The sequence below is a fragment of the Danio rerio genome, chromosome 12 (assembly GCF_049306965.1).
Source record: "Danio rerio strain Tuebingen ecotype United States chromosome 12, GRCz12tu, whole genome shotgun sequence".
Taxonomy (NCBI): Eukaryota; Metazoa; Chordata; class Actinopteri; order Cypriniformes; family Danionidae; genus Danio; species Danio rerio.
The window spans coordinates 50,894,700-50,915,795 of NC_133187.1; the positions used below are offsets into that span (position 1 = coordinate 50,894,700).

A 21,096-nucleotide genomic window follows, 5' to 3' on the forward strand; every position below is an offset into this window, starting at 1 on the left:
TAGCCTGATTTAGCACATGGCATTCTGAATCTAGAATACTGAAATGATATATTTTGTATATGAATTGCATATACATTCAACATTACAGTGTTACAGTGTGAATATTATCAGTGTGTATTTACCGGAGTCAAGCGGTTGGTGTATTGGTGAGTGATATGTGCTGATGTAGCGCGCAGGACTCAACAGCGCCTCCATTTGGAGCAGGCGATACACTGCAGCCACAGGAGGAACAACATCTGATACGTCCTTCAGCACTTCGTCAGGAGTCAGCATTGTAGATCCCTGATCAACACACACACAGATATATTGAAGATATTTTGAAGAATGTTGGAAATCAGCAACTGATTTCCTTAGTATTTGTGTTTCCTATTGTTGACATCAGTGGCTAACGGGTATTATTATTCAAATATATTCTTTTGTGCTCAACAACATCAACAAAGAAACTGGTTTAGAACCACAATGGGTAAATAGTAAATACGTTTTTCATTTGTGTGTGTGATCATGCAGTGTATGTCAATCAGTGGCTTTAACATTCATTCATTTTCTTTTCGGCTTAGTCCCTTTATTAATCTGGGGTCGCCACAGCAGAATGAACCGCCAACTTATCCAGCATATGTTTTACACAGCTGATGCCCTTCCAGCTGCAACACATCACTGAGACAACCCACACGAACAGAACATGCAAACTCCACACAGAAGTGCCAACTGACCCAGCCAACCCGAAGCTCGAACCAGCGACCTTTTTGCGGTTGTAGCATGCTAACCAAATGTTTATTTACCTCGTCATTTGTTATGAAGTAAATCTCTCGTGTGGTTTTAAAACGTCATGAGTGTCTTCTGTTCAATATAAGACAACATTTAAAATAATACCGGCACTAATTGACTTCCATAGCAGGAAAAATACTTGGAAATCTTCAGCAACATATTCTTCAAAAGAATTTATTTAAACTCAAATTGGGTTTGAACAAGTGAAGGGTGAGTGAATGATAACAGGTTTCATTTTTAGGTGAACTCATTTTCAGCAAATGTGGTAGGCCTATACTGAAGCTTGAGTTTGTGATATGAAGTTAGTTTATCTAAAAATATTTACTTAGTTTTGGTCACTTTTCCTTGCAATTTGATTCCACGAAATTTAATTTATGCTGTAAAAAGTTGTTTATCTTATAACATCATGGCGGCAACTTTCACGCGCCATTCCGCAAACGCGCGTTCTGCTTGCCATAGGATCCTAGACTGTCACGCGCTTCAACTGTGAGCCTGAAGGACTACACTGGAAAAACATACAGATTTCTTCATATTATTACCCGTAAATGTCATTTAGACACTAGTGACGCTGATGCTGAACTGTAAAGTCGAATACAGTGAGCATTTGTAAAGATAACATTACTTTAGAGGCAGCGACAATATGGCGTCGGAGAAACCTTGAAGATTACACCGGCAAAATGTCCGGATTGAGCTGATAAACAGTAAGTGTGTCTCACTTTTATCGCGCTGTTTAAAGCAAGCTGCAGTGGTAATTGATGATCTGTCGATGCTGTAACGACTTTTAAATGACTCCAGTTAGAGTATTAATCTTTGTCCTTATCAATATTTTCACACTGTTCTCTTTTTGTGAACGTTTTTGAGCTGCTTTAGTCAGCAGGTAACGTATGGTTAGCATTACATTCAATCAAATAATATACTTTAACAATGGTGTGTTATCATTGTCTTAACTTTAACATAATAATCATAAACAGAAGACTGAACATTTTAGCAGTTAATGTTTTAAATTATAGGTTATATTTACATCTGTATATACAGTATGTGTTTACAGTGCTTCCCACAGGTCTGAAATATACCTGAGGTAGTAGCCAGATTGAAACACCGTTTACCCACAGCACATAACTTGTTAACTGTGACAAACACATCATAATTTGATTTTAACAATTTTTATTTATGAAGAATCTATTTTAAACCTTTTCCTTTCACTGGCTTAAATACATCAAATTAAACAGTATTTGTCAACAAATCAACAACAACTTACATATCCCTGCTGAAAAATCCAGTTTAAACCAGCCTAGGCTGGTTGGCTGGTTTTAGCTGGTTGACCAGGCTGGTTTTAGAGGGGTTTTGGCCATTTCCAGGCTGGTTTCCAGCCATTTCCAGCCTGGTCTTAGCTGGTCAGGCTGGAAAATTACCAGCCAAATCCAGCTAAAACCAGCTTGACCAGCCTGGTTTAAGCTGGATATAGCTGGTTTTGGCTGGACTCCCAGCTTGGCTAGGCTGGTCAAGCTGGTTTTAGCTGGTCATCTCCCAGCCTGACCAGCTAAGACCAGGCTGGAAATGGCTGGAAACCAGCCTGGAAATGGCCAAAACCCCTCTAAAACCAGCCTGGTCGACCAGCTAAAACCAGCCAACCAGCCTAGGCTGGTTTAAGCTGGATTTTTCAGCAGGGATGCCTTAAGAACGGTATAATATAACAGAAAATATTAGCAGTTTTAAAACCTTGAAACTGGTTATTGTCCCATGGCTATGTGTGTGTAATGTGTGTACCGTGTTGTGCTGTGTGTTGTACAGATGGCAGCCGAGCTGCAGCAGCCGCTTCATGGTCTGGTTCAGCAGTTTCTCTGGGTTTTGCTCATCTGAAGCTTCTGTTCTCCGGCTCTCAGACTCACTCAGCATCATGCAGAACCACTGCGGGAAGAGTCTGCAGGGAAGATCATGGGAAACCAGGAGGATTCTGGGATGCAGGATGAGACTGCTGCGGGGACAGATTAAACACAGGTGTGTATAATAAAAATGATCAACAGGAAGCTAAAGCTAAACTGAAAAAAAATGTGGTCGTCTGTTTATTTGTATTTAATTTTAGTGCATTAAGTAAAATTTTCCTTTATTCATTCGGGGTCGCCACAGCGGAATGAACCGCCAACTTATCCAGCACGTTTTTAAGTCGCAGATACTCTTCCAGCCACAACCCATCTCTGGGAAACAACCACACACTCATTCACACTCATACACTATGGACAATTTAACCTACCCAATTGACCTGTACGGCATGTGTTTGTGTAACCCCGCCGGTCCTACGCCACCCAACCCGCTCCGAGCTGGTATCAAACCGGCGACCTTCCGCATGGGAGTCAGGTACTCTACCAAGCAGGCTAAAGACCATGGCCTCTAGTGTCTGTCGCTAGAGCACCTATAGAGGTCAGAGGAGTGAGGTTTACCTGCACAGCATTCATTAGCTGGCCTCCGTTACATTTGGACTGTGGGGGAAACCGGAGCACCGGAAGGAAACCCACACAAACGCAGGGAGAACATGCAAACTCCACACAGAAACACTACTGACCCAGCCGAGACTCGAACCAGTGATCTTCTTGCTGTGAGGCGACAGCACTACCTACTGCGCCACTGCGTCACCCTCTATATTTATTTTATATATGTATATATCGATATATGTACATTTTTTATTGCAATGCATTGTTCATATGTGTTGATTTTTGTTAACTCACTCATTCCCCATCTAGTGCACTCACTATATAGGGAAGAATGAGTGATTTCAGAGCGTCCTGCATTGTAGGTAATGTTCAGCAGCTCACCTGTGAGGGTTTTCCTCCATGTGTCTCAGATCCTGCAGGACGGACAGCAGAGCCTCCGTTGAACACTAGTTAATGAAAGACAGTCATAGCATTACATTCAACCAATGCTCACTGACCCATTGGGAATATGTGCCCAGGGCTACATTTTTGAGAACCGGCATATGTACCCTGAACTATGTGTGCTTGCAGTATTTGTTTAGAATGAACGCTGTACATTTTTTCATTCATTCATTTTCCTTTGGCTAAGCCCCTTATTTATCAGGGGTCGCCACAGCGGTGTGAACCGCCAACTATTCCAGCATATGTTTACACAGCGGATGCCCTTCCAGCTGCTGGGAAACACCCATACACACTCATTCACACACACACTCATACACTACGGCCAGTGTAGTTGATCAGTTCCCCTATAGCACATGTGTTTGGACTGTGGGGGAAACCGGAGCACCCAGAGGAAACCCACACCAACACGAGGAGAACATGTGTACATTATTTGACAATCTTAAATGTGTTACTAGGGCATGTCTTGTAAATAATTAATATTAATATATAATAATATTTCTCAGTTTCTGACAGTAGATTTAGTGAATTAAATGTGTTTTTACCTCGATGACGAGCAGCGTGTGTTGAGGGTAAAGCAGAAGGAGACCTGTGAGCTCTTCCCCTGGACGGCTCCTCTGAATGCTCATATTCAGCTTCTCATAGTGAGCTGACACACACACACACATACGCACACACACACAATAGTTCTCTGCGTCAGTATGATGGATTAAACTATTCATCAGAAATCTGAGAGCGGATGAAAACAGATGCCGATAATCTGCTCAGACCTGCTACAGTGGATCTGTCCTCCGGTGTGCAGGAGAGACGAGCGGCAACAACCAGCCTGTGTAACAGAAACTTCTACACACACACACACGCATATATGCACACACACACAGAGATGCAGATACACACACACACACACACACACACACACACACACACACACTCAGTCACACACACATGAAAACACATACATAGGCACACAGGCATATGCAGAAACACACAAAAAGATGCACACACACGAGGACACACACACACACACACACACAGACATGAACGCACAGACACAGGCATGCACATACAGATACACGCATAGACGCATGCATACAAACACGCATACACAAACAGGCATGCACACACACACACACACACACACAGGCATGCACACACATATACACACACAGACACATGCATGCACAGACACACACAAAGACACATGCATGCACACACACACAGGCATGCACATACATATACACACACATATGCACACACAGACACATACAGTACACACAAAGACATGTGCACACAAGCACACACACATGCAAATACAGATATAGGCACACACACAAAGACACATGCAAAAACAGATACACACACACACACACACAGACAGGTGATAATGACAGATCTGCTGTACGTGAGTATAAGAGACAGTCCTTTTGAGACACACTCCATATCTGTTTGCATCAGTGTGCCGATGCTTGCGGGTATTTAAACACATTCCCCAATCTTCCTTTTTCAGATTACACTAAAGACTCGCCTAAAAGCATACACTGATAAATATTTGACCACTTATTTAAATTTTTCTCAGAATATAAACACATCAACACACTTTCTGTTGGTTTATTGAAGTGTGCGCATGTTTAAAATGTGAATATTTATAACAAAAAGACAACTACAGTCACAAACAACACAAGTTTACAACATAAATACCCTCATATTTTAATATTCAGATATTCATTATGATTTAATTCAGATTATTATTATTATTATCAAGAGGGTCAGTTTGAAAAATACAGTACTATCAGTAAAATCTCAAATATTAATAACAAAAAGATGACTAGTCGTAAAAATTAGTCAGCAGATATCCAGTATGCTTTAATTCAGATTATTATTATTAATTATTTATTAATTTTCCTTGGGCTTAGTCCCTGATTAGCATGCGTCACCACAGCAGAATGAACCGCCAACTATTTCAGCATGTTTTACACAGCGGATGCCCTTCCAGCTGCAACCCAGTACTGGGAATTTATTATTATAATAATGATTATTCATTCATTAATTTTCTTGTCGGCTTAGTCCCTTTATTAATCCGGGGTCGCCACAGCAGAATGAACCAACAACTTATCCTGCAAGTTTTTTACGCAGCGGATGCCCTTCCAGCCACAACCCATTTCTGGGAAACATCCACACACACATTCACACTCATACACTACGGACAATTTAGCCTACCCAATTCACCTGTACCGCATGTGTTTGGACTGTGGGGGAAACCGGAGCACCCGGAGGAAACCCAGCCGAAGGCAGGGAGAACATGCAAACTCCACACAGAAACACCAACTGAGCCGAGGCTCAAATCAGCGACCCATCGACCTTCTTGCTGTGAGGCGACAGCACTGCCTACTGCGCCACTGCTTCGCCTAATCTCAAATATTAATAACAAAAAGATCTTAAAAATGCTCGTAAAAATGCATATTAATATGCATCAGTCAACAGATACTCAGTATTATTTAATTCAGATTATTATTAGTATTATCTCACTATGCATTAGTCAGATATTCCGCATGATTTAATCAGAGTAATATTATTATCGAGAGCGTTTGTTTGATAAATCCAGCACTATCAGTATGATCTCTCTCTCAGTAAACCTTCATTTCTCTCTAGTAAACATGACGGTGTTGTTTTTCTGAGCACTGACCGGCTGACTGTCGGCTTGTGTTCGTCTCCTGGCTCTCAGCCGATGGTGAAATAAACTGCTGCCGTTCTCAGAGTCTCCAGAAGCATCTTTCTCCATACCGTCTGTCTGTCTGTCTGAAACTAACCCTCGCTCATGTTTACGGGCTCCAGGAGACGTGCGCTGCTAATCTGGGGCTGATAAACCGGTCTGCTGCGTGCCAGGAAACTGACCTGAGATCAGTCCAAACTACAGTCTGCTCTGAATATGAAAGCCTGATTGTTTACATGTTTTGTTAGCATCACTTTTTTTCAAGCTTTTAAATGTAAAAATTGTTGGAAGAAAGATCAAGATCTATTAATGCAATTCAAAAGCGGAAATAAATGCGGTAAAATAAAAACATTAATCAATAAATACTGAAAATTACTAATTTATGGATATATTTTACAGTTTTTAATCGAACATTAATCTCAATAATGATCTGGTTTGTTTGTTTGTTTGTTTTTTGACTTTGAACAATTAAATCTTTTCCTCCTTTTTTGAGCATAAATTATTACAACCAAGAGACAAAAGATTCCCCAGTTATCACACATTTTAAATGCAAGGGATAAAAAATAAGTTTACTGTCTGTATAAAGATGCATTTATGTTACAGACTTTCACAGATGGCTAATTGCAGTGTTATAAAACTTACCAAAATCGCTATAATGAATATTTGAAACAGTAATACTAACCTCTACTAAATTTACTGTGGTTTACCTTGAAACTGGTGACAACACTAGTGTATTTCTTCAAAAACAACTGCAACAAATAAGACAATCTAAGGACTTGTTTGCATGAAGTATTTTATATGCATTTTAGTATTTTAGTTTTGCCAATGCAACATTTCACATTTTGATTAATAAAACTTTAAATTAACAATTTTTTTTGGTTAAATGTAATATTTTCAGTTGATTTTACTTGTGATTTTATTTTATTTGTGTTTTTATATGGCATTATTTGAGTAATTTTAGTCAAATTAAAGTCTAAACTATTCTTTCAGCTAGTAAATTCTAATAATTTCCTAACTAAAAGCAATTTTAAATAGTTGTCATTTAAGTTAACAAATTACAACAGCAAGACTGATCTGGCTCAGTGTTAAAATTGTTTGGTAGAATAAGGTAGAATAGTCTGTACACTGAAAAAAAGATTAATTGGATTGACTAAATTTAAGCTTAGAGGTTGCAAACAATTTATATGGACTGAATTTTTCATTCATTAATTTTCTTTTCGGCTTAGTCCCTTTATTATTATTGGGTCACCACAGCAGAATGAACCGCCAACTTATCCAGCACATGTTTTACGCAGCGGATGTCATTCCAGCCGCAACCCATCACTGGAAAACATCCATACACACCCATTCACAGACACACACACTACGGTCAATCTTTTAGCACAACCAATTCACCTGTACCACATGTGTTTGGACTTGTGGGGGAAACCAGAGCACCCAGAGGAAACCCACACCAACACGGGGAGAACATGCAAACTCCACATAGAACAACTGACCCAGCCGAGGCTCGAACCAGTGACATTCTTTCTGTGAGGCCACAGCACTACCTACTGCGCCACTGCCTCGCCTGGACTGAATTTGAATAAGCAAATTACATTTAGTAATGTTTAACTCAGGGCGTCATGGTGATGCAGTGGGTAGCACGATCGCCTCACAGCAAGAAGGTTGCTGGTTCGAGCCTCGGGTAAGTCAGTTGGGGTTTCTGTGTGGAGTTTGCATGTTCTCCCTGTGACTCAGCTAATAAAGGGACTAAGCGGAAAAAAAGAATGATTGTTCAACCTAATTTGTGTTTAAATTCAGCTTATATAAATTATTTGCAACAATTTTGCAATCAACCGTTTTTTCAGTGTACTAAAAAAGGCTTAAAATTAAAATCAGAAATGAACAAAAGATTCAAAGAGAGAGTTTTCTGTGCGTTTAGATAAACAGAAGTGAGTCAGTCTGTGTGTGTGAGAGTGTGTGTGTGTGTGTGTGTGTGTGTGTGTTTCATTGTGTGCTGCTGGTCAGAGTTCATACAGTGCAGCTGGTGTTGAATTATTATTTCTCTGATATTACGTGTAATGCAATGTAAAACCCTCACACAAACCTTCCTGCCGCTCCTGTGTTTCTCCATCAGTCGACTGAACGCAGACTGACTGTCCTCCAGCAGAGACTCCAGAGCAGCCATCAGGGGGAGTGGTCTGAGTCTGTGTTTACACTGGTTACTAAGCTACATCACTGGAGGAAGCGGAGCCACAGGGTAAACAGACCAGTCTGCTTAAAGGTACAGTTCACCCAAAAAGAAAGTTCTGCCATCAGTTGCTCAGCTTCATTCTGTTCCAAACATGCTTGAGTTTCTTGTTTTTCTTATGTTTAAGAAAAAAGATGCTTTAAAAAATGTTGGAAAAAACTATTGGAAATGACTTCAGATTGAAAGGTAAAAAGAAAGCCAATCATAAACATGGAAATAAATACAGAAGTAGATATAGTAATAAATAACTTGCATTATAAATGCATAAATAAATAGAAAATAAATTAATAAAAATGTTATAAGAACAAATTATGAATGATATATATATATATATATTTTAGCATTGACTAATTTAAAATACAAAGTAATTGTTTAATTTAGAGTCAGATATTTATTTATTTTATTATTTTCACATTAATGTATTTGTGTGTGTGTGTGTGTGTGTTTATTTGATTTTTGCAGATTTGATCCTGAAAACTATCCCTCAAACAGACCTCGTATACAGTATTCTAATGTAGACTCGAGTAATCTGACATATTTATATAAGATAACTCCTGCTTATTTAATGCACAACATCAAGTGAAAGTGTGGAACAGTTCATGAGTTTCAGTTGTTTTTGTCTTTAATGTTTAATTTACCATTTGCTTTCCATAATCTATATACATAAACATGTTTACATGAACTAATATTTACATTAAAACCATTTCCATGTTTTAACATTAGCATTAATTATACACTCAGAAAAGATGAACATAAATTAAAATAATTTCATGTACATTGATTAGATAAAACTTTTGATGTCCACAATTTGTGTATGTTTGGTTTTTTGATTGCTGATTTAACTAAGTATAAAAGCTGTGAGGAGTAAATATTGAAGTAATTTTCTGATCAAATAAATGCGCCCTCAATAAGCAGATTAAGAAACATATGTTAAATCAGCAGTTAGACCAGCAGGTCACTTCCAGAGTAATTATTAAATTATGTCAATGAAATAGCAGTAAGCATTATCAGCTGAGATGTTTGACCGCTCATCAGTGTTTGTGGGACTCATCGATAGGGATGTGATGATTAACTGAACTCACGATTAACCCTTGTGTGCTGTTGGGTCGTTTTCATCCACTCAGAGGTGATGTTGAGTCTTAATTTGGTCACGATGTTCTGTGTTTCAGCAAATAAGAGGATTTTTGCTGACATATTTTAGGAAAATGCTGAAATTTTTGGTAAACTCAACAAAACACTTAGGGCACTTTGACTGCCCGTTGGTGATGTTGCTGCTGTTTTTGCTCCATTGACTTCCATTATAATCACATTTATTGATTGCACAGTCATGACAGCAGATAATCATGCATTCTTGACTGCTGCTGGTTTCCCTGTTGGGGAGAGTGTGCCATTCTTACTGTTGATCATCAGGTACAGTGCAAAAAACCCTAACCCTATCTGCTGTCATGACTTTACAGTCAATAAATGTGATTATAATGGAAGTCAATGTAGCAAAAACAGCACCAACATCTCCAAAGGGGAGTCAATCTGGGGTGCGTTACCCAAAACCATTGTTAGTCAACTAAGGTAGCAAGTTCCATCGTTACAAACATAGTTTGTAGATTTGCCATTTCCCAAATCGGTCGTTCCAATGAACATGCGCAAACTGCTTCGCAAATTTATGCACTTGCAACTACACCTCAGGAGCTGTAGTTAGAAACATAGTTCCTGGCTTCCTGATATCCCCCCATGCCCTATTCATTTAGAACATTCTAACATTTAGGGCTCTATTTTAACAATCTTGGCACAAAGTTGCGTCGCACCATAGCGCATTTGCTATTCACAATGCAGACTCTATAAGTGTAAAAACTGAACACTTCACTAGCGAGAAAACAGTTAAACAGAGCACCTGCAGCGCGAGAGAATGAGAGATGAGCCTCCTCATTATTTACTTTCACTTTCACTCTCGTGGATAAGGAAACGTGTTGTACATCCTTTAGCCTATACATGATTAACTTAGTTTGTTAAGCGCAAAGATTTGTTTCAAAACTATTTCTGAATTCAGTTGTAATCTCCAGCAAAGGAATAAATGAACAATAATAATGAAGTGTTATATCCAAATACACATGCTGCGCCCCATATGGTCTAAAACCTGACAGGTGGACAAATCTAAGCTTGTTTTTAATAAAATAAATATAAATCTGCATATAATAATCAATACTGCAAAGGCAAGGCATGGCAAGTTTATTTCTATAGCACATTTTATACACAGCGGCAATTCAAAGTGCTTTACATAAACAGGAATAAAAGAAGCAAGTATAAGAAAAATAAAAATAAATAATAAAAATGATTAAAAAAAACATAAAAACAGATAAAATGTGTTATAAAAGAATGAAAGAGAAGAGAAAAACATAACAGTGCAATCTGTCGGACGCAGCACAGTGCTCATTCAGTAAAGGCACAGCTAAACAGATGTGTGTTCAGTCTTGATTTGAATGTGCCTAATGTTGGAGCACATCTGATCATTTCCTGAAGCTGATTCTCTCTTGCAATTTCTAGTTTATTTGATCCTAGAGATCTGAGTGACTTGAAATATAGAAAGCAAGTGCGTGTTTTTAGCAAAACTAATATTGGATTTTTTTTTAAATGTGTGTGTGTGTAAAACAATATAAGTTACTCCCTCGTTTAGAGCATCATTATGAGCGTTTTACGTTATAACTAACGATGGATCTGCGACAGAGACACTACAGGTTTTGGGAAACACTCGTCACTGCATCATTCTTTTCTCAAACGATGCATCGTACTTTGATAGTTCAGCCGCGAGTTGTGTCGTTGTGTGGGAAACGCACCCCTAAACAGTACACATTGATTAACTACCATTACAATGGGCTCTATGCACAGCTAGTGTTTTTCAGCCAATGATGAACCTCTGGTGAAAGCTTAATGTGACTATTTTCTATTTCATAAGCCTTCCTTTATAGCATCAACGTAAAATATAATCATTTAAATAGACATAAGCATTCATTTGGTTTTTAAAAAGACATGAAAAACCGTTTAAACGCAGTCGCTGTCATTAGCGGCAGGCAAGTGCAGGAATTCCATTGAGACTACCGCAGTAAAATTAACTTCCATATTTAAAAGACATGGCACTGGAAATATAATTTAATGCAGCGCTTCGTGTTTGGTCTGATGCCTACGGAACCCCGGAAAGGACGTAGTGGGGGAGAAAAAAAATGGGTGGTTGAAAAAAAAATAATGGGTGAAAGAAAAAAATGGGTGGGAGGAAAATATATATTTCTAAGTTTTTTGCGTTCTCTCGCAAAGATGTTTTGCGTTCCCTCGCAAAGATGTTTTGCGTTCTCTCGCAAAACTGTTTCTCCACAAACACTTCCTGTTCACTGCACTCACGTAAACCCTCCCATTTTTGCCGAAATTCTCCCGTATTTTACCATTCTATCCCACTTTCTTTACATTACTGTGCGTATGCTACCTCTGAACCAGTGAATGCATGTAAGCGCTGACTGACAGACGCGCTCCGTACAATAAACTGATCCCAGATCAGCGTCTGTACACGCCATTTACAGGGGAGCGGGTGTATGTTTAAACAGACAAATACACTGAATAATATGAAACATCTCCATCCTGCATGTTTTATTTTAAACAGCTTATTTTCTCTTAAATGAGCACAAACAGTTTCTAAAGTAATGGACTGCTTTCATTATAGATCTGTGCATTCTTACAGAGACACCTCTGTTATCAAACTAAACAAAACATGAGATTCATTTGCTGCGCACTTGTTTGATAACAGAAGTGTCCCTTTAAATGGCGCGTACAGACGCTGATCTGGGATCAGTTTATTGTATGGAGCGCGTCTGTCAGTCAGCGCTTAAACATGCATTCACTGGTTCAGAGGTTGCAAAGTGAAAGGCGACAATCAGCGCACAGTAATGTAAAGAAAGTGGGTAGAATGGTAAAATATGGGAGAATTTCAGCAAAAACGGGAGGGTTTACGTGAGTGAAGTGAACAGGAAGTGTTTGTGGAGAAACAGTTTTGCGAGGGAACGCAAAACATCTTTGCGAGATAACGCAAAACATCTTTGCGAGATAACGCAAAACATCTTTGCGAGGGAACGCAAAAAACTTAGAAATATATATTTTCCTCCCACCCATTTTTTTTCTTTCACCCATTATTTTTTTTTCACCCACCCATTTTTTTTCTCCTCCACTACGTCCCTTCCGGGGTTCCGTAGATGCCCACTTTATATCGTATATTAGCCAAGCAGAGAAGATCGCTGTTTTTGTTTTTTTAAATCAGATCTTAAATGCAGCGATTTTGTACGGGATGACGATAAACCAGAAGCCCTGAGGCTGGCTGACTGAAATTAAAAGTCTGTGTGCGTATACCCCATCGTATATAATATGTAACTCATTGAATTGTCACATATTTGTGTTGATGGCTTTATCCCTACTCCTCGTTGAGCTCCTGAAAGTGTAAAATCATTCCTCCTTCTGCTCTGAGCACCAGCTGATAGAGACGCCGCACTGGTTTGGGCCCAGGCAGGATCTTGAACCTGGCTAGAGTCAGAGCCACCACCACCTTCATCTCTGCCATGGCGAAGTTCTGTCCGATGCAGTTCCTGCAGATGGAGATATGCACCGAGACCAAAATCACATACTACTCTCATGGAGGTATATCACATTTGAATTTGAACTTACTTCATGGCCATTAGAACGCTCTAGTTCACGAGTTCACACTCACAGATATGTGACTGTATAGAATATGTGTATTAGGCGTGCTGTCTGTGGAGAGGGCTCTGAGCTCAGAAAGACACCCTAACTCATGTTTTTCCCCTTATCAGGATAGAGAGAGAGAGATAGGGGTCCGAGCACAGTGTCTAAACTGGCTCCAGAACGCTCCCTGCTCAGATTTAAGGAGGTATAAGGTTTATAATGCTGCGTTCACACCAGACGCGGAACGCGTGGATAAATTGCGCTATTTGCGTGTAAATAACCGCGTGAACATTTGAGTTTACTCGCTTCATTCGCGCATCAAATCCGCTTCATTTGTGTGTCAAATTCACATCAGAACAGATGCGGATTCACGTGATGGACAGGGCTTCTGTCTGCCCGGTGACTCTAGCTTCATAGCTAAGGTTATCAATCAATCAATCAAGCCTTTATTTGTCACTACACTTTCGCATAGCGAAATTGGACCCCCCAGACCATACACAAAACATCACAAACAACTTTTCAGGGGAGACAGATCTTAGGAGGTAGCATTTAGAAACAAAGAAAGATACATTTGGACATTTAGGCTAAAAAAACACCCCCTCAGCTTGCCCTTGATTAGGACAAAGTGAGAAAAGGGAGAAAAACAGCCCTATCTTAGCATAAGCACACCGGCAAGACACAACATAGACAGAGGAGATGGGAACAGGGGTAATGGAAAACAGTCCGTTGAGTGCGGGCAGCCAACTGGTCCAGCAGCCATTTCCGGCGCAAGTCACAGCCCCGCCCACGCCCCACGTGGGTAAAAGCACACGAAGGCGTTTGGATGGGGATCGGTGGTGAATGTTTATCTGTAGATATGTTTGTGTGTGTGTGAGCCTGCATAGTCCAGAGTCCCGCAGGTGTCCTTGACAGGGGCAGGAATTTCAGAGCGTCCGCTTATCTTGCTTATCCCAGGGAGTTGTTTACTTCCAGCCGAGGCCGTCTGGCAGGAGTAAGAGGAGAGCCGAAAAAAAAGACAGTAAGATACTTCAACTTTAGGTCAATATCTGCCAATTTCACAGATATTTAATGTCCATCACTCGTCTCCCGATCTGGCCAAAATTTGTTGCAGAGCCGCTAGCTTCACCTCGATGGTTTCCAGTTTGCGGTCAAGGACCATAGTCTGATTCGCGACCCTACCCATCAGTGTTTCAATCAAGCCGGCCAGCTTAGTGGGGTTTTGAGCTGCGCTGACCGCTTTTATCAGTTTCCGATATCCCAGGGCCCCGCATAAGCCCATCAGCAGAAACCCTGTTATCAAAGTTCCGAATAGGTAGATATCTTCAATATCCTCCAGAGACAGAGCAGCTAGACAGAGGACTCTCCACTTCTCCCACCCGTCCATCACATATCCAGCTGCGAGCGTCCCCGCAGGACAGCTGGGTTCCCCGGAGCCCAGCGATCTCGTTGAGAAGATGGTGTCAATTGCATTCAGAGACCAGTTGATCAAATCCATAATTCCTTTTTCGTTTGGAAAGCAGGACAAGGAGAGCCTCAGAGATAGAATAAGACGAGACAAGAGGTGCTAGCAGGAGAGATATGGGACGGAGCGGGAAGAAGAGCAACCGCCTTCGCCGAGAGCCAAAGAAGAGGGCTAACATGGATTTTACTGAGAAAATAACAGTGTTTATGTGCTTTATGAAGACTGAAAAACAGTGTCGATACGTTTAGGGTCGTGTCTGAGTCCACTAGATTCTTTCAGAGGAGCTCTGTGAGCTCATAAACTCCTCCAGAAGCTGAACCTGGATGACGGAGGCTTTCAGCGGTGCTTCTGACTGAGCCCAGCCCAGTTTGATGAACTTTCTGTCGGTGTTGGCAAACCAACAACAGGTGTACATCACAATCACGCCCCCACAAGAACAAGCTCCTGATTGGTTAAAGCGGCATGAATGTCTGCTGAAGTTCAGACTATTGAACTCGAGCAATTCGCGCAAAATGCAAAACGATCTATTCGCGGCATTTGCGCAATTCGCGTCACGCCATTCGTTTGTATCACGCCGCAGGATGTCTATTCGCACGTTTGCATTGACTTAACATGTAAATCACTCGCGTTTGATGCATGTTCCGTGTCTGGTGTGAACGCAGCATATGAGTGGAGTTGGGGTGGTAGAGGGATGCTCAAGAGAAAACAGAGGTAGGACTAGCTTGACGATTTATAGGGGTTTGGTCTTAAGCTAATTGGATAGTACAATGATTGTCAATAATAGCTCATTTATTAGCGGAGAACAAACACCACAGTGAAGAATCCCAACAGTGCAGCAGACTACACTTCTCTCAGTGATATCTGTGCAGGAGCGGCGGGAGCTGAGGAGGTGATGCTTATCTGTTTCTCATTGATTTATTCAATAATGTTATATACTAGGGATGTAACGATATTGTAAATACCGTCATACCGCAATAGCAATTTCTTTCAATATTAACATGGTTGTGACTCAATAAAATCATCGGTCTTTTGGTGAAAAGTTTGCTCAGGCGAATGGAGTGAACGGGAGGTAGCGGAAACTACAATTCCCATCAGCCAGGCGTGGCCATCATCCTTTGCGGTCTGTTGTCGGTACAGATCCAATAAAAAATACAGATCCATTTTTTACATGGTTTAATATTTTTTGTTATTAAAATTGAATAATGTAAGTTCCTGTTTGTAAGTTTACAGATAGATAATTTGTATCTCATTGATCTGTTCAGTGTTCAGGTAACCTGAACATTCTAGCACTTTTTTGAATCTCTTCAATAGTTTTGTTTTTCCTTTAAATGATTCAATAAATACCGTACCGTGCCATTGATACCGAGGTATTACCGTATTGTGAAATTTAGATACCGTTACATCCCTATTATATACCATATTACAGTTTGTGCATAAGTCATTGAATGGCTGCATAGCTATTATCACATGACCTGCCACACTTGTGTTGCTTCACTCCCTGTCATTAAATTCTCCAGTATATTTCCTAATGGGATAGTGAAGTGTTCATTGGATACACACTTCAGAATCTCACTGGAAGTTGTAGGTCACCTGGATACTTCTCGTCTACTGTGTTCTAATACTATGAATTCAGACATACTACTCTTTTGCATACTGCGTTTAATGTACTATATTGTAGGGAAGCATGTGATTCAGGATGCACAATGTGTGCTGGAGTACCTGGGACCTGCGGAGAACGGGATGAAGGCGTGAGGAGAGCGGCTGTCTGAGTTATGTGGGTCGAAGCGCGTCGGGTCGAACACCTACACACACAGAAAACACAACGTTAAACACTAATGCATAACACTGCACATCTCAGCTCTGTGTCCAGTGGCCATCTCAATTTTAAATACATCCATAAATGATGACTTACCAGTGGATCCGGCCAGACTTGAGGGTTTCGGTGGACACCATAAATACTGATCAAACACAGGCATCCTGTACACACACACACACACACACACACACAGCTCACTGTAAAACGGTAACTTTGATTCTTAGTGATTCTCAGTCACTTTCAGTGATTCTCAGCGACTCTCAGTGATTCTCAGGGACTCTGTGACTTTTAGCGACTCTCAGGGATTCTGTGAATCTCAGCGACTCTTAGTGACTCTCAGTGACTCAGTGATTCTCAGGGACTCTCAGTGAATCTCTTTGTGACTCATTGATTCTCAATGACTCAGTGACTCAAAGCAACTGGCAGTGACTTTCAGTGACTCTCCCTCTAACTCTGAGTGACTCAGTGATTCTCAATGACTCAGTGACTCACAGCAACTGGCAGTGACTTTCAGTGACTCTCTCTCTAACTCTGGGTGACTCAGTGATTCTCAATGACTCAGTGACTCACAGCAACTGGCAGTGACTTTCAGTAACTCTCTAACTCTGAGTGACTCAGTGATTCTCAATGACTCAGTGACTCACAGCAACTGGCAGTGACTTTCAGTGACTCTCTAACTCTGAGTGACTCAGTGATTCTCAATGACTCAGTGACTCAAAGCAACTGGCAGTGACTTTCAGTGACTCTCTCTCTAACTCTGAGTGACTCAGTGATTCTCAATGGCTCTCAGTGACTCACAGCAACTCAGTGATTCTCAGTGACTCTTAGTAACTCTCTGTGATTCTCAGTGACTTTCAATGACTCTCAGTATCTCTCTATGATTCTCAGCGACTCTCAGTGACTCTTAGTAACTCTCTCTGTGATTCTCAGTGACTCTGTGACTTTCAATGACTCTCAGTATCTCTCTATGATTCTCAGCGACTCTCAGTGACTCTTAGTGACTCTCTCTGTGACTCTCAGTGATGATTCTCAGTAACTTTCAGTGATTCTCAGTAACTCTGATTCTCAGTGACTCGTTGTGATTGTTCTGAGGGATTGTTCTCAGTTACCGTGTGGGATAACGCAGTCTCCTGGCGTCTTCATGTTCTGAGAATAGTATCGGGTGAGCGCCAGGACGGGTGAATGAAGCCTCAGACTCTCCTTGATGCACATGGTGGTGAAGGTCAGCTGACTCAGATCCTCCCTTCAGCCAATCACAGCGCACAATCAATAAAGCAGCATCCCGTTTCAAACACAAACATGTGCTACTGAAAAACATACTACTTTGCGTGTGTGTGTGTGTGTGTGTGTGCGTGTGTGTGTGTGTGTGTGTATATGCGGCTCTGACCACCCGATGGTGTGTGTGTCTCTGTCTGCCAGCAGATCTCTGACTTCAGCTCGGCAGCGCTCCTGATAATCCTGATTCATGGCCAGATTGTAGAAGATCCAGGAGAGAGCGCTGGCGGTGGTGTCATGACCTGCAGGAGAACACACACACAGACTCATACGCAAACCTGCAGGATTTTATTCTACGGTATGCACATATCCAGCACCGCCTGCCCCATCAGCCCTTATTCTTATTTCAATCTCAAGAAACGCTGATGCTCGCTGTAAAGGCCACATTATTTAAGGGCATTCGCTACGACATTGATAGGATCAAACTTGATGATTCCTTTTTAATACTAATATATTTTCTTGAAATCTAAATGTATATTTTCCAGCCAGGGCTGCTTATTAAACACTCCTTCACCTGAACTTGCTGAGAGTGGGACGGAGAAAATGAAAGCACATCAGCACCTTGGAAAAATCAGATGCTCAAGACGTGATCTTTAAAATTATGACATATTAGTGCCAAAACGCGATCTGGTTTGTTAAATAAAATAATAATCTAGCCTAAATAAAATTAAAGTGAAATATTCAGCGTTTCAGAGAAGTCTATATTAAGCTGTTTGAGTGTTAATGACAGACAGACCGACACACTCACACATAAACACACAACCCCATCGGTGCAATAGCCTAGTGGTTAGCGCATAGACATATGGTGCAGTAGCACGTCAGGGCGTCCCGTGTTCGAATCCCGGCTCGAGGACATTTCCCCACCCCCTCACTCTCTCTCCAACTTTGCTTCCGGTCTAAATACTGTCCTATCTAAAAAAGGCCAAAAATAAATCTTAAAAAAATAAATAAATAAACACACAACCACACACACACACACTACACTCACGCAAACACACACACATGCACACACAGACACTCAGACAAATAGATGCACACACATAAACACACACACACATAGATTATACCTGCAAACATGAACATATCTGCATGGGCTTTGATTTCCTCATTCGTCAGGCCTTCACCTTTATCATCCTGGAAGAAGAGCACACACACACACACACACACACACACACACACACACACTGCTCATAGTTCTGTCAGCTCTGAGAATCAGAGTGAAACTGAAGATATATATATATACACACACTGTAGGCTATGGAGACAGATAAGACTCAATAATAATTCACGCAAAAGACACGATGTACACATGCGTAGCCAAATTCACATGCATAAAACCAAATTCACGTGCGTAAAATATTTATTTATATTCACAAAAAATGTTCAGGTGCTCAAAATAAAAATACATTTTCATAAAATACGTTTCACAAATGCAAAACACCATTTGCAAATGTATAAGAGTGTACAAAAAGTTTTGAATGTTTAAAACTTGCGAGTTCATCCTGAATGAGAATGTGCAAATCCTCTTTCACGTACGACTCCCCCTGGATACGTGTGTGTGTATTACTGAGACTTTCCTGCCAGAGTCAAGGCAACTCGTACCTTTCAGCCAATCAGAGGAGAGCTGTAGTCAAGGACACCCACTCTGCGCTCTATTTGCGCAGACTGTTCCTCTCCAGCATGGCCAACGGAGAATGCAGCATTTCTTATTTATTGTCTCACAATAAAAAAATAATACTTAATCCTCATCATTACCCTTCATGCTACATTATACTCATGAGGCTGCGAGACAATAAATAAGAAGAGCTGAGCTGCCGCAAAATAATAGATAAAAAGAGTGAGGCTATGGTCAAATAAGTAAATAAATGAAAAAAAGTGCGACTGCTGCTTTCTCCGTTGGCCATGCTGGAGAGGAACAGTCTGCGCAAATAGAGCGCAGAGTGGGTGTCCTTGACTACAGCTCTCCTCTGATTGGCTGAAAGGTACGAGTTGTCTTGACTCTGGCAGGAAAGTCTCAATAATACTCACACACGTATCCAGGGGGAGCCGTACGTGAAAGAGGATTTGCACATTCTCATTCAGGATGAACTCGCAAGTTTTAAACATTCAAAACTTTTTGTACACTCTTATACATTTGCAAATGGTGTTTTGCATTTGTGAAACGTATTTTATGAAAATGTATTTTTATTTTGAGCACGTGAACATTTTTTGTAAATATAAATAAATATTTTACGCACGATTATTTGGTTTTATGCACGTGAATTTGGCTACGCATGTGTACATCGTGTCTTTTGCGTGAATTACTTTTGAGTCTTATCTGTCTCCATAGTAGGCCTATATATATAGTTTATTTATATGGTATGTTGTACCTTATGTTTTTAATTTGTCATCATATAGGCCTACTGATTTCTGAAGGATTATTTTTACACTGCAGACTGCAGTAATGATGCTAAAAATTCAGCTTTACATCACAAATTCAAATTACACATATCTATATATTCCCACAGAAACCAGTTAATTTCAATTCTAATAATATATCACAATCTTTCCTGTATTTTTGTGCACATTATACTGATTTCTGTAGGATCAGGTGACACTACAGACCACAGTATCGATGCTAAGAAATTCAGCATTACCTCACAAATATAAATTGCACATTATTATATATCCCCATAGTAACCAGCCATATTGAATTACAATATATTTTCATATTTTTGGAGTATTTTTGCTGAAATGATTGCAGCAGAGACGTGACGAGTGTTTAGTGATGAGTGTGTTCTTGCCTTGGCCAGCAGCAGCAGGTCTATGAGGTCTGTGTTCTTCCTCTTCCTGTATCGTCCAGTGTTTTCTGGATGTGATTCTGGGTCGCTCTGCTGGTCGAGTTGCGTTCGGCGCTCCTGCACGATGTCTGCGGTGAACTGGTGGACGACTGCGCAGGCCTGCTGGAAGCGACGACCCTGAGCAGAGCGCCAGTACAGCCAGTCCCAGTGATACGGCAGATAGTGCTGACGCTGGACCAGCAGACGAGACAGATCCAGGATAGCAGAGATATACTGACGGGGCTTCCTGATGGAGAGACCGAGAGAAGGGTGAGTGTGTGTGTGTGTGTGTGTGTGTGTGTGTGTATAATGTCTGTTTAGTGTGTGTTTATGTGTGTATAGTGTGTGTTTGTGAGTGTATAGTGTCTATTGTGTATGCGTGTATTGTATGTGTGTGTGTCTGTGTGTAGTGTCTGTTTAGTGCGTGTGTATGCATTGTGTT

At 40.8% G+C, this 21,096-nt stretch overlaps 2 protein-coding genes and 1 long non-coding RNA gene across 17 annotated transcripts in view; 1 reads left to right on the forward strand and 2 right to left on the reverse strand.

Annotated features, from left to right (window-relative positions):
* tex47 (testis expressed 47) overlaps positions 1–6,436 on the reverse strand; it is a 30,996-nt gene extending 24,560 nt beyond the window's left edge. For 2 of the 10 annotated variants that reach the window (XM_073917271.1, XM_009300715.5), the window contains exons 1-6: positions 6,316–6,426; positions 4,403–4,475; positions 4,178–4,281; positions 3,576–3,640; positions 2,533–2,740; positions 123–282 (exon numbers count right to left, since the gene is read on the reverse strand). In XM_073917271.1, coding sequence (XP_073773372.1) covers positions 123–282; positions 2,533–2,740; positions 3,576–3,640; positions 4,178–4,281; positions 4,403–4,475; positions 6,316–6,411 — 706 coding nt within the window. In that variant the 5' untranslated portion in view covers positions 6,412–6,426. 10 annotated transcript variants of the gene reach the window in all.
* The window catches only part of LOC108191761 (uncharacterized), a 26,855-nt gene continuing 6,952 nt past the window's right edge, over positions 1,194–21,096 (forward strand). For 2 of the 6 annotated variants that reach the window (XR_011017496.2, XR_001800722.4), the window contains exons 1-6: positions 1,194–1,466; positions 2,557–2,763; positions 8,459–8,605; positions 13,077–13,240; positions 17,983–18,133; positions 20,678–20,924. This is a non-coding gene — a long non-coding RNA (uncharacterized lncRNA). Of the gene's footprint in view, positions 1,467–2,556; positions 2,764–8,458; positions 8,606–13,070; positions 13,241–17,979; positions 18,134–20,677; positions 20,925–21,096 lie in introns of all 6 variants that reach the window. The other 4 variants (XR_012388277.1, XR_012388276.1, XR_012388278.1 and 1 more) reach the window with 2 other exon arrangements.
* Positions 10,776–21,096, reverse strand: part of cyp4f3 (cytochrome P450, family 4, subfamily F, polypeptide 3) — a 22,718-nt gene continuing 12,397 nt past the window's right edge. Inside the window, 8 exon segments of the mRNA NM_001089541.2 lie at positions 10,776–11,744; positions 12,806–13,188; positions 16,464–16,546; positions 16,657–16,721; positions 17,670–17,803; positions 17,948–18,077; positions 18,903–18,969; positions 20,619–20,901. Coding sequence (NP_001083010.1) covers positions 13,017–13,188; positions 16,464–16,546; positions 16,657–16,721; positions 17,670–17,803; positions 17,948–18,077; positions 18,903–18,969; positions 20,619–20,901 — 934 coding nt within the window. The 3' untranslated portion in view covers positions 10,776–11,744; positions 12,806–13,016.